This window comes from Podarcis erhardii (assembly GCF_964252035.2).
Source record: "Podarcis erhardii genome assembly, chromosome: 7".
In the NCBI taxonomy this organism is placed as follows: Eukaryota; Metazoa; Chordata; class Lepidosauria; order Squamata; family Lacertidae; genus Podarcis; species Podarcis erhardii.
In genome coordinates this window covers 84,488,677-84,501,859 of record NC_138511.1, presented here as the reverse complement: position 1 = coordinate 84,501,859, position 13,183 = coordinate 84,488,677, and the positions used below count along the sequence as shown (strand labels likewise).

Here is a 13,183-nt window from a genome sequence, read left to right as displayed (position 1 = left end):
CCTTATTCCAGCGCCGCTGCCTGCTGCTATCCCGGATTGTTAGATATCCCGTAGACCAGTGTTTCCCAACCTTGGGCCTCCAGCTGTTTTTGAACTACAATTCCCATCATCCCTGCCCACTGGTCTTGCTAGCTAGGGATGATGGGAGTTGTAGTCCAAAAACAGCTGGAGGCCCAAGGTTGGGAAACACTGCCGTAGACTGTCCCCAGGACAGGTGAGGCTGCTGATCCCTTATTTTCGAAGCTGATGTTCCCTTATTTTCAAATCTGAAAATTGACAGCTATGAGGGAGGGGCTCCTTGGCCTTCTGGCATTTTGCTGTGTGGCAGGTGCCCAAGACAAAATACACAAAGCAGTGAGAAACTTGTAGGTCAGGCCTTTTCAGAAGGCCTATAGCTGTTACAGAAGGCTCATATCTAGGCAGCATAATTCAGTGAAAAACCTGCCAATAAAGCACTCAATATATATATGAAAAAAGTTTGTTAGAGAAGACCTCTCAGCCCCCAGCTTGCCCCCCTTCTGAGGCAGAGGGCCTGAGCAACAACCCAGGCTTCACCACTTTTTTCTGGGAGATAATTTTTAATAATAATTTAAAAATGCAAGGAACAAGCAGGGAAAGAAAAATAAAATAAAATAAAATTCTAACTGCTAGCAAGGGAACACAGTTCTTTCCCCAACAAAATGTACTTTACACCCTCACACAGGGTCACAGTCCCACCTTCAATGCAAACACCTGGGGCTGCCCCCCTGGACTCCCTCGGCCAGGCCGGGCCATAGCTGTCAACTTACAGATTTGAAAATAAGGGACCAGCAGCCTCGAAAATAAGGGATCAGCAGCCAAAATAAGGGATTTTAGTCAACCAGTTAAAAGGGACCAGATAATTTTGGAGAGCAGCGCCAGTTTTTAGCCCTTCGTTTCCAGAGGTTGCTGCTCAAGACACCAGCCGATGAAACACTGCAATTAAATAACTACAAGCAGCAACCGCTTTTCGCGCAAAACAAAGTCCAAGCCAGGAAGATGCTGCTGCAGTTCTGTATCTTTTCTCTCGTGCTCCATCTGCAGCTCTCAGTTCCATCAGGCTTGGTGGGAGGAAGGGGGGGGGGGGGAAATAGCGCCCAAAGTAAACCCGCAGATCAGACCATCTATGCTAGTCTACCACTACAAATCTATGGGAGAAGCGCTTGCGGTCCTTCCCTTGCAGCCCTTGGAACACCTGTCCGCACCTCCACCTCCTCCTCCTCTCCCTCCTCTCTCTGAACTGCTTTCTCCATGGTTGCTGTTATGTAGTGAAGTTTCACCCTGGGCCAGCAGGGGGATACTGTAGATAGTTTTCACTCAGGTCTGTAGATAGTTTTCACTCAGGTCCACGTCAATTATTTTAGGCGGGAAACTCTGGGTTGTTGTTGCTACAATGTTGACAGCCGGCTGCCTATAAAAGCAGGCCGGCTGAGCTGTTTGCTGTTCAGTTCTGTCCAGCTTGCAGGTAAAGAGCTGCTCTGGAGAAATCGCTGTGTCGCCTGCTATGTTCGCCCACAACTTAACAGTTGCCCTCGCTCCCCTCTCAAGGCTCCTCATCAATTCATAGACCATGCCAGGCTGCCCATCTCATCTGGGTCCTTCGGTGGCACAGCCGCAGTACGGCCTAGCGGGAGCGGGCACGGCGGTGACGGGCAGAGGGGAGGCCCCAGGAAGAGACACTCAGGCGGCCACGAGGAGGATGGCGGCGGAAGGGCCTGAGGCTCCCGGGGAGGGGTTCCCGGGGGCCGAGGCTGGTGAGAGGAGGCCGGAGGGGGGCGGGCCGGGCAGCCAAGCAACACAGTTGGAGCCTCCCTCCTCCCTGGCCGGCAGAGAGGGAGGGAGGGAGGGAGGGAGGGAGGGGAGCTGCTTCCTTTGAAACCCGAGAAATTTAAGGGGCATCATCAATAAGGGACAGCAGCGGGACACGGCGCTGGGATAAGGGACTGTTCCGCCAAATAAGGGACGGTTGACAGCTATGGGCCGGGCCCATATAAAATCTAAGGCCCAAACTGAAAACCCCCCCTTGCCCACAGCCTGTACAGTCTCCTCCCTCAAGGGGCTGGGCGAACAGTGTTACCGAAAAAATCCGAGGGCTCCCTTGGACAACACGTAAAGACACCAACCAGAGTAAATTGGAGCAAATCAGCAGCCTGTAGGCTTGGCCTTTATTGAACTGTTGCAACAGGGTGTTCCCCTCACTTGCAGGTGAGAGGAAAGACACAGAAAAATGGTGTGCAATACCTTATAAAAACTTTTGAAATTCCCCTCCTCTAGGTCAAGCCCACCCCCAGAAACATCATGCATACATTACAGAAAGGAGGGGTTGAGGGAGGAGTTGCGGTGGTAACCTGAGTGTCCTGTCACCTGGCTGGTTCCCTTCTCTCCCCCTCCCCATGAGTCACTTCCAGGAGACAAAGGGGAGTTGGCAGTTTCCTGCCCCCAGAGGGAAGAGCTGATCATTGTTCTTTGTTCAGTCCATGCTGAATCCACTCCCATATGCAAGTTCTTTGTGATCTTGATTGTCTTCTGTCTAGGACCATCAGGGTTGGCATAGCAACTGGGCAGGGCTCCTGTGGATGTGCTGGGATGGTGAAGGGATTATGGCTGCCCTGTATCAAACCTTCCCCATTTTGTATTCCTTCCTTCACGGAGTAAAATAAAAGTGGAACAGTGCAAAACCGATGATGTATGGTTGATTTTCTATGAATTTATAACAGAAGCGTAGCGTATGTAGTGTGTGAGTGTGAGTGTGTGTGAGGTTTGTACAAACTGAATGATGGGGGGGTTTCCTGCCACAACAGGAATCAACAGCCACAAAGGGATCAGAGGGCATGCTCCCATGCAAAAGAGGCAAAAAGACCAAAAGCCATTCTCCCATGCCAAGGAGAGAAAAGGATCCACAGCCGTCAAAACAAAACAAAACAAAAAGGTGCAACTTGCCATGAGGCCTAAGGCGCAACTTACATAGACCAGAAGTGAGAAAAACAAAACCAAAGGTGCAGCTTGATGAATACTGCCCAATGGCTGCCCCATTGTCTCTAGAGGCAGGGTTATCAAGTCACCACTTCTAAATCTTGGGACTGAAGGTGCATTCACAGATACAGGTTCGTTGCTTGGTGACTGGAGCACCAGATCACAGTTTGCATGTGAGTAAGGATGGATCGGAGTTGGCCGCGGCTCCCCCAATTTTCAGATGGTCATTTCAAAAGCGGCTGCCGAGTGGACATTCGTGGCTGCGCTGGCGGTGTCTCGTACGTGACCTTGCTCGTCCACAAGCAGCTCCTCCCTCGAGAAAATTTCCATCTCCAGCTGCAACTCCTTCAGGTCCTGGATCTCCAACGCGAGGGTGTAGAGATGGCGGAAAAGCGCCTGGTCAGCCCGCCGCAATCTCAGCTGCACGGCAAAGAAAGCAATCATTTCCCTTCTCTATTGATGTCCTGGCAATATAAGCACGACACACCATGCATTTGAAGCCATCCACCCCCACAAAGAATCATGGGAAATGTAGTTTAAGCCTCTTGCAGAGCTGCAGGCCCCAGCACCCTGAACAAACTACAGATCCCAGAATTCTTGGGGAGGACGTTCTTTAAATGTGTTTGCAAATGTGTGTTGTGTACATTGTCTGGAGAAGTTTTATCATGTACCCAGAAGCAACTTTAGCCCACATTGCTTACAATTTTTGGGTCTGACAGACCCAATTTGAGTCGTGTGACTCAAAATTGGTTAAGTTTTTGTTGTCTATATTTCAACAGTCCCAAAGTTTGAGAGTCAGTGGTGACCCAGACCTTGTTGCTGGTTGCGAAGGGCCCCCCATTACAATTCAAGCTTCAGGGCCCCCAAAATATAGGTCCACCACTGGCCAAGGTTCCTCACCAAGGCAAGACAGTTTACACCTATCCTGGCCCAACTGCACTGGCTGCCCATTAGTTTCCGGGCCGAATTCCAAGTGCTGGTTTTGACCTATAAAGCCTTAAATGGCTCAGGACTGCGATACCTCAAGGCCTGCCTGTCTCCATACATACCTACCTGGACCTTAAGATTATCCTCTGAGGCCCTTCTTCGTGTGCCTCCTGCACGAGAGGTCTGGAGGGTGGCAACACGAGAATGGGGCCTTTCCTGTGGTGGCTTCTCATTTGTGGAATCCTCTCCCCAGGGGAGCTCACCTGGCACCTTCGTTACATATCCTTAGTTGCAAGGTGAAAACAATCCTCTGTAACCAGGCCTTGGGCATTGTAACTATTTGTGGCCTTTCAGATATGTTGGGGGGGGGGCACGTGGATTATTGGTTTGTGTTTTGTGCTCTCCATTTATTTGTTTTTTGTATTTTTATGTTGTGAACCACCCTGTGATCTTCGGATGAAGGGCAGTAAAGGTAAAGATAAAGGGACCCCTGACCATTAGGTCCCGTCGTGACCCACTCTGAGGTTGCGGCGCTCATCTCACTTTACTGGCCGAGGGAGCCGGCGTACAGCTTCCAGGTCATCTGGCCAGCATTACTAAGCCGCTTCTGGCGAACCAGAAACGCCGTTTACCTTCCTGCCGGAGCGGTACCTATTTATCTACCTGCACTTTGACGTGCTTTCAAACTGCTAGGTTGGCAGGAGCAGGGACTGAACAATGGGAGCTCACCCCGTCGAGAGGATTCGAACCGCCGACCTTCTGATTGGCAAATCCTAGGCTCTGTGGTTTAACCCGCAACGCCACCCGCGTCTCCATGAAGGGCAGTATATACATTTAACAAACAACAACAACACAGTGTCCTCCAGATCTTGTTGGACTCCAACTCATAAGAACAGCCTGTTGAATCAGTGCCCTAGCTAGTCCACCACCATGTTCTCAACAGTGGCGTCCCAGGTGCCAATGGGAAGCTCTTATGCAGGACCATCATGGACAATGGCCCAAGAGTTGTGGTCCAACAAGCACCTGAAGGACATTTCCTGGCTTAAAGAGGGCCTCACCATTTCACCGTGCACCCAGGCGATCTTGCCTTGGAGGCCGGGGCAGCCCCCCTCAAGCTCTTGGGCTGCTTCCTCCTCTCCTTCCCCAGGCAGAGAAAATGAAGGCAAACTGGGCTCTCGAAAAACTTTAGGCAAGGGGGGCAAGCCTTTGAAGGGAGACTCCTCTTCGTTGCTCCAGGGGTCCATCGGGAGGTTCTCTGCTCCTGGTTCATGACTCTCCCTGGGAAGTGGAAAAGACCCTGGTTAGTTTGCCCTGACAAGCTCCTCTCCCTGCTGATCTCCCAGAACCAGAAGAGACATGAAAAGGGCGGAGGAAAGGTTAGCATCATGCTGGCGCAGTCTCTGAAGAAACACCATGCTTCAACTGCAGCAGCGCAACCAGACGCCTTCTTCTGCCCCAGCTGCAACAAAACATGTCTCTCCTGCATCGGTCTCTACGGCCACAGCAGGCGCTGCAACCATCCAACAGCTTGACCTCACCCCCAATGGCGCACACTCATCCGTAGTCTCCTGAGACAGACAGATGCCAGCAACCAACAAGCTTAAATCCGCAGGTCCTTTCTTTGTAAGATAAAAAGCTCCAACCCGAACAGGAGGCAGAAAAACTAAATAATAATAATAAAAATAAAATTTATTTATACCCTGCCCTCCCCAGCCAAGACCGAGCTCAGGGCAGCTAACAACAGATATAAAAACAATTGATTGAAATGCATCTTAAAAAACAAGATTAAAATACAACATTAAAATGCAGCCTCATTTCAGCAGAAACTCAAAAACTTTTTGGGGGGTGAAAACGTCAAGCTAACTAACTATCCAGACTGGTCCTATGTGGGCCAGAAAAAAGCTAGGAAAGTCCCCAAATAGGAGTTCCATCACAGCAGGAGAAAGGAAAGAGGGGGAAGGGATCAAGTTAATTCCAAGCCAAAAGCTAGGTGGAACAACTCTGTCTTACAGGCCCTGCAGAAAGAAATCGGATCCCGCAGGGCCCTGGTCTCATGAGGCAGAGCGTTCCACCAGGCTGGAGCCAGTGTTGAAAAGGCTCTGGCTCTGGTTGAGGCTAATCTGACTTCCTTATGGCCCGGGACCTCTAGGGTGTTGCTATTTATGGACCTTAAGGTGGGGCATACCGGGAGAGGCGGCCCCGTAGGTACGAGGGTCCTAGGCCGTGAAGGGCTTTAAAGGTCAAAACCAACACCTTAAATCTGACCCTGTACTCCACCAGGAGCCAGTGCAGCTGGAAAAGCACTGGGTGAATATGCTCCCATGGCAGGGAGTTTCTGGGACAATTTCAAGGGCAGCCCCGCGTAGAGCGAATTACAGTAGTCAAGCTTGGAGGTGACTGTTGCATGGATCACTGTGGCCAGGTCGGGGCAGGAAAGGTAAGGGACCAATTGATTGATGCGGCGATGGTGGGGAAATGCAGAGTTTCAGTTCCCTCCAGGACTTAAAGAAGTAGTTCCAATAGCGTGACACCAGATACTGCTCCAAATGTCTGTCTGGATTTCTGAGCCGCAAAATGCAAACAAACAACAGCTGTATGTCTTCCAAACTTTTGTTGGTCAGCAAGAGAGGGCATTGGTGCTCATAGACCTGCCATGTGGATGCCCCATACAAACTGGGAGAGCGAAGCATAACAATTCCACACTAAAGTTCTGCCTTTCCCCAGGCACCCTGAATTCCCAGCACCATTTTCAAGCTATAATTCTAAGGCACTGGAGGCTGATCCATTCAGGTGAATGGGGTACCGCCCCACCAACCTCAGATGGCCCTCAGCCAGACCCCAACCTTCCTGCTTTCTTTATTACAATCTTTAGCCTCAGTGTTGCCCCTTGTAGAATTCAGCTGCAAGCCAGGGACCCAAAGTAGAATTAGTTGGTTCTGCCTGTTGTTGTCTCTGGCGCCACCTGCTGTTGACCTCCCCGCCTTTCCCCCTATCAGTCCAAATGGACATCAACCTACTACAGCCTAAGGCTTCTTCAATCTATGGGAAATTAAACAGTTAAAATTACGTCAGGTAAGTCAGCTGCCTGTTCTACAGATCTACTTGTTTGCCAACTGGGGTTGGCCGTTCCAACCTGTCCCACCGTTCACTCACCTTACCAGCCTCAAGTCGGCCTTCATCCTGGTGCGTCTTAGAGGGAGGTCTTCAGAGGGAGATGTAAAAAACAATAATCTTGATGGTAGAATGGCAGAAGATGCCTTCAAGGTAGACAGGGAGCTGCCTAGGAGCGGCGGTGGAAGCTTGAGGGTGCTGGGTGAATGCCGCCTGGAGCGTTGAAGCAAAAGGAATGTGACTAGCTAGTTCTGCTTCTGATTATTCCTCAAGACCCCTCCGTCTCCCCAGCTCTGGGAGAATATGCAAAGCGGGATCAGGTGAGTGTGACACCTGAGCAGGTAAAACATGGAGACTTGAAAGCCCCCGACCCATTAACTCCTTTCTTAAGTGGTTTGGGGGATCTTTGAAGCTCTTTATCTCCTTGCATTCCACAGCAGTATTTGACACCAGAAATGCCACCCGAAAAGAGAGGCTTGGAAGAAACACGCCCAGCTCTGCAAGTGGCCAGCCGGGCTGTCAGTGCAAAGTGCAGCTGGTGACGGAGCCTATTCATACGCCCTTGTTTTCTCTTTCTGCCCCACAAGGAACAGAAAGTCCTGTCAGGGCACTAGGCAGGACACGCCCTCACAATCCAGAACACACAGATACTGTACACACACAGACAGGAGAAGGAAGTAACACATCATCACACATAATTAACTGAAAAGAATTCCCTGCCACAGGATCTGATGAGGCCAGAGGGCTAGATAGAGATGTTTGCTTTTAAGGTCAAGGTAGACTCAGAGGGCGTGATTAGACTGTTAGTCATTGCATGATGGAGTGCTCCCATTCTCCCCTTACCTGATCTTTTTTTATCCCACCAAAAAACACCCACATTCACAGCATGCAATTAAAGCACCATGATACCGCTTTAAACTGCCATGGCTTCCCCCAAAGGATCCTGGGTTCCGTCGTTTGCTGAGAGTTGTTAGGAGAGAGCCCCCACCCTATTCTCCTCTGAGTTCCATGTGAAGATGGGTTGGTGGTTAAACCACTCTCCTAATGAAGGAGCATATATTACAATATAATTGTTCTATTATTGAAGGACATGCTTAAATGTTACATTGCAAATAGGCCCCTCGTTAGAATGTCTAGCCTGGGCAGATAGAGATAAAGAACAAGATTTACCCACCCGGGAAGAATGGCAGGTGAAGGTGATGGACTATATGGAACTGGCGGAAATGACTGGCAGAATCCGAGACCAGGGAGAAGAGTCAGTGGAGGAAGATTGGAGGAAATTTAAAGACTATTTACAGAAACATTGTTAAATTAATATCTGTTAGAAGGATGTTGGAATAATATTATATGATTTTAGCAGGAATGATATAAAGGATTTGGGAACAACTGACTGTTAATTGGTGAAAGGAGGAAAAGTAAAGTTACATTATATTAAGACAATCTACAGGACAAAAATTTTTAAAAGAGGGAAAGGATTTGCTGAAATAGATATTTGACCTAGAATACAAAAAAGGGAGGTGTGAGGAGGTCAAGGAAATAAGCTAATGAAAGAATAGTAATGAGGAGAGACCTGGTTTGAATAAAGACATTGGATTCTTATCTCATTATACATGACAAAGCCATTTTCCACCTTCTCACCCCTTGCTTTTTCCTGTTAGACCTATTGCAGTCGTTAAGAGTCGTCAACAGGCTCATCGCAGCTATCTGCCAATCACCCATTCCCACCACCCTTCTGAGTAATACCCCTCCCCACCTTCTCACTATATAGAAAGGTCCGGTGACTTCTGTTTCAGTGTATCTGAAGAAGTGTGCATGCACACGAAAGCTCATACCTAGAACTAACTCAGTTGGTCTTTAAGGTGCTACTGGAAGGAATTTTTTTATTTTGTTTTGACCATGGCAGACCAACACGGCTACCTATCTGTAACTGGAACTATGGAAGGCACCACATTGAGCCGCATGAAATGGAAGTCCATCAACCTCACCAAGAAACTTGCACAGGTACAGACTGATATCTTCTTTCTTACTAAATGCAAGAACCTGGACATTATACCCAAGGGTCTTAGAATTAAGAACCCTCTACAATCCACGTATCCCACTGAATATGCAAGAAAACTATGCAGCACTTTCTCTAAGAAGCTGCTCAAACATCTGATCAGCGTTCTCTACTCTAAACAGAAGCTAATAAAGGAGGAACTCCTTGTATTGGACAACTCTATCAGGAACCACCAAGCTTGGCAAGAGTTCCAAAAGGAAAAACAGAACATTTACCACTCTCAACTGGAGCTACTGAAAAAACAGAAAAACAAGAAACTCTCTAACCTTTCCAACCTACAGGCTACTAATCAAAACAAGATCAACAATATTGTCAATCTCTCACAGCAAGCACTCAGCCCAGCTGAGGAATCAGTCCTTTCACGTGGACTGTCATTCTGCCCTGCCAAATCCCCAGACATGATTCAGTTCTGTGGGGACTTGGAAGCATTTTTCCGCCGTTTACGCCTGAAGGAGTATTTTCAACACACACAACAACAAGACAAAGCAGAACAAGCAACAACTTCACAACCCACTGCAGAACAACAACCACCCTCCCAACAGAACACTGACCACCAACTACCACCGAAAAAGTGTTACACAAAAAGGGACTCCACATGGACCCCTCCTGATGGACGCAACACCACACTGGACTTGTACATTGACTGCTTCCGCCACAGAATCCAAACAGATGTGACCAGAAAACACCATCGCTTACAACAAAATCTAAACCATGCCGAAAGGAGAGCCATAGATAATCTCAGAAACAACCCAGACATTATAATTAAAGAAGCGGACAAAGGTGGAGCGGTCGTCATCATGAACAAAACTGACTACATTCAGGAGGCTCACAGACAACTTTCCAATACCGCCTTTTACATAAAATTGGACTCAGACCCCACACAAGAATACAAAAAAGAACTGAACAAGATTGTTAAGGAGCTACCCCCACACATCCAAGAACAGATCCTCACAAACACACCAACAGAACCTCGACCAGGAACTTTCTATCTTCTACCTAAAATACACAAACCAGGAAATCCAGGACGCCCCATCATTTCAGGTATTGGCACTATTACAGTGGGTGTCTCCGGTTATATGGACTCTGTTCTGAAACCATATGCCATCAGTGCTCCCAGCTATGTACGTGACACCACAGATTTTCTGAGGAAAATACAATCTTTAAATAATCTTCCCAACAATACTATACTAGCTACTATGGATGTGGAATCTCTGTATACCAATATCCCACACAACGATGGTTTACAAGCTATAAGGAATACCATTTCAGATAAAACCACAGCGGACTTTGCTACCAAACTCTGCCAATTTGTCCTTACCCACAACAACTTCAAATTCGGTGATGACCTGTTCCTTCAGATCAGCGGCACAGCAATGGGCACCCGCATGGCCCCACAGTATGCCAACATCTTCATGGCGGATTTAGAACAACGTTTCCTAAACTCCTACCCACTCAAACCTCTCTTGTACCTGCGATACATTGATGATATTTTTATCATCTGGACACATGGTCAACAGACCCTGGACACCTTCCACCAGAAATTCAATGATTTTCACCCCACCATCAACCTAACAATGAATCAATCTATGCAAGAAATACATTTTTTGGACACTACTATAAAAATACAGGATGGGCGCATAGACACCACCTTATACCGTAAACCAACTGACCGACAAACATATCTACATGCCTCTAGCTACCATCCCAAACATACCAAACAGTCCATTGTATATAGCCAGGCACTACGTTACAGCCGCATCTGCTCCAATTCTACAGACAGAGACTCTCACCTAAGAGATCTACAGCAAACCTTTTTAGAACTAAAATACCCAGCAGATGAAGTTAGACAACAGATCAACAGAGCCAGACTGATACCCAGAGAGAACTTGCTGCAAGACAGACCCAAAAAAGAAAATAACAGAACACCTCTAGTCATCACATACAGCTCCCAAGTTAAAACAGTACAACGCATCATCAGAGATCTACAACCTCTCCTGGACAATGACAGTTCTCTTTCTCAAGCTCTGGGAGGAAGACCTTTCATTGCCTCCAGACAGCCCCCCAATCTTAAACAACTCCTAACCCACAATAATACTATAACCAGACTTAACACGGACACTGGCACCAGAGCCTGCAATAAACCCAGATGCCAACTTTGCTGCCACATACACCCGGACAACACCATTACTGGCCCCAACAACATCACACATACCATCTCGGGACTATTTAATTGCTCATCGTCTAACATTGTGTATGCCATAAAATGCCAACAGTGTCCTTCAGCTCTCTATATTGGACAAACAGGCCAGACCTTACACCAAAGAATAAATGGACATAAATCCGACATCAGGAACCACAAGACAGAAAAACCAGTAGGAGAACACTTCAATCTCCCAGGACATTCTATACAAGATCTCAAAGTAGCTGTTCTATTACAAAGGAATTTCAGAAATAGACTGGAAAGAGAAGCTGCTGAATTGCAACTTATCACCAAACTTAAAACTATGGAGAGACCTGGTTTGAATAAAGACATTGGATTCTTATCTCATTATACATGACAAAGCCATTTTCCACCTTCTCACCCCTTGCTTTTTCCTGTTAGACCTATTGCAGTCGTTAAGAGTCGTCAACAGGCTCATCGCAGCTATCTGCCAATCACCCATTCCCACCACCCTTCTGAGTAATACCCCTCCCCACCTTCTCACTATATAGAAAGGTCCGGTGACTTCTGTTTCAGTGTATCTGAAGAAGTGTGCATGCACACGAAAGCTCATACCTAGAACTAACTCAGTTGGTCTTTAAGGTGCTACTGGAAGGAATTTTTTTATTTTGTTTTGACCATGGCAGACCAACACGGCTACCTATCTGTAACTTTCTTTTTTGTGTTTCTGTTTTTGTTTAGTGGGTTTTATTTTTCTGTTTTTTTCTTCTTCTTTTTATATTGTGGTGTGTTGTTTTGTTTTTGTTTAATGTGGTATGTTTACTTTTTCTTTTTGTAATTGTTGAAACTTTAATAAATATTATTTAAAATAAAAATAAAAAAGAGAGATAAAGAACAAGGATTTATTGTCACACCAGGATGAGGGAGGTTGCAGGAAGGAGGGAGAGAAGACCAAGACCTTATATGGTAATATAGGAACTTATTATAAGTTTCGATTTCCCAGAAATCAGGTGACTTACAAGAAATCAGGTGACTTACAAGAGATCAGGTGGTATTCTATTTTGCAAATCTATATAAAGGGGCGCACCCTGACTACTGTGTACAGGTTGCGTACTGGTCGCCCTGTGCCTTTGTTCTGCATATGCACTTCAAATAGAAATCCTGTTAATAACCTGCAAGAGCGTTTTGCCGCTTTGTGTGAATCTGTGCTTCAGGGACCCAAATAGCAGAGATGTGTGGTCCTTCACTAACAACTCTCAGCACCCTTAACAAACTACCGCAAGCTCCCAAGATTTTTTGAGGGAAACCATGACTCTTTGAAATTATGTCATAGTACTTTAAATGTATGGTATGACTATGCCCACAGTAAGAGTGGCTGAAATAATGATCTCTTCCCCTCCCCTTGATTTTTATATATATATAAAAATTCTGCGAACCTCCGCAGGTTCCCTTAAGTCTGCAGAAACCTCTTGCACCTCTCTGTTGCGGTTATTAAGTATGAGCACCTGAAAGATTTGTTAAGATTGGTATTGTTGTTTAGTCGTATCCGACTCTTCGTGACCCCCTGGACCAGAGCACGCCAGGCACTTCTGTCCTCCACTGCCTCCCGCAGTTTGATCAAACTCATGCTGGTAGCTTCGAGAACACTGTCCAACCATCTCGTCCTCTGTCGTCCCCTTCTCCTTGTGCCCTCCATCTTTCCCAACATCAGGGTCTTTTCCAGGGAGTCTTCTCTTCTCATGAGGTGGCCAAAGTATTGGAGCCTCAGCTTCAGGATCTGTCCTTCCAGTGAGCACTCAGGGCTGATTTCCTTAAGAATGGAGAGATTTGATCTTCTTGCAGTCCATGGGACTCTCAAGAGTCTCCTCCAGCACCATAATTCAAAAGCATCCATTCTTCGGCAATCAGCCTTCTTTATGGTCCAGCTCTCACTTCCA

The 13,183-nt window shown here is 47.2% G+C and overlaps 3 protein-coding genes across 3 annotated transcripts in view; 1 reads left to right on the top strand and 2 right to left on the bottom strand.

The window, feature by feature from the left end:
• The window catches only part of BCKDHA (branched chain keto acid dehydrogenase E1 subunit alpha), a 103,866-nt gene that overhangs the window by 10,978 nt on the left and 79,705 nt on the right, over positions 1 to 13,183 (bottom strand). The gene's annotated exons all lie outside the window — the stretch shown is intronic.
• The window catches only part of B3GNT8 (UDP-GlcNAc:betaGal beta-1,3-N-acetylglucosaminyltransferase 8), a 106,401-nt gene that overhangs the window by 32,940 nt on the left and 60,278 nt on the right, over positions 1 to 13,183 (top strand). The gene's annotated exons all lie outside the window — the stretch shown is intronic.
• On the bottom strand, positions 3,068 to 7,505 carry LOC309346131 (uncharacterized protein). The gene is made up of 3 exons (XM_081869841.1): positions 7,072 to 7,505; positions 4,977 to 5,196; positions 3,068 to 3,411 (listed from the first exon to the last, which is right to left on the bottom strand). Exons 1-3 carry the CDS (start codon positions 7,095 to 7,097, stop codon positions 3,208 to 3,210), a joined length of 450 nt encoding a protein of 149 aa, XP_081725967.1. The 5' UTR covers positions 7,098 to 7,505; the 3' UTR covers positions 3,068 to 3,207.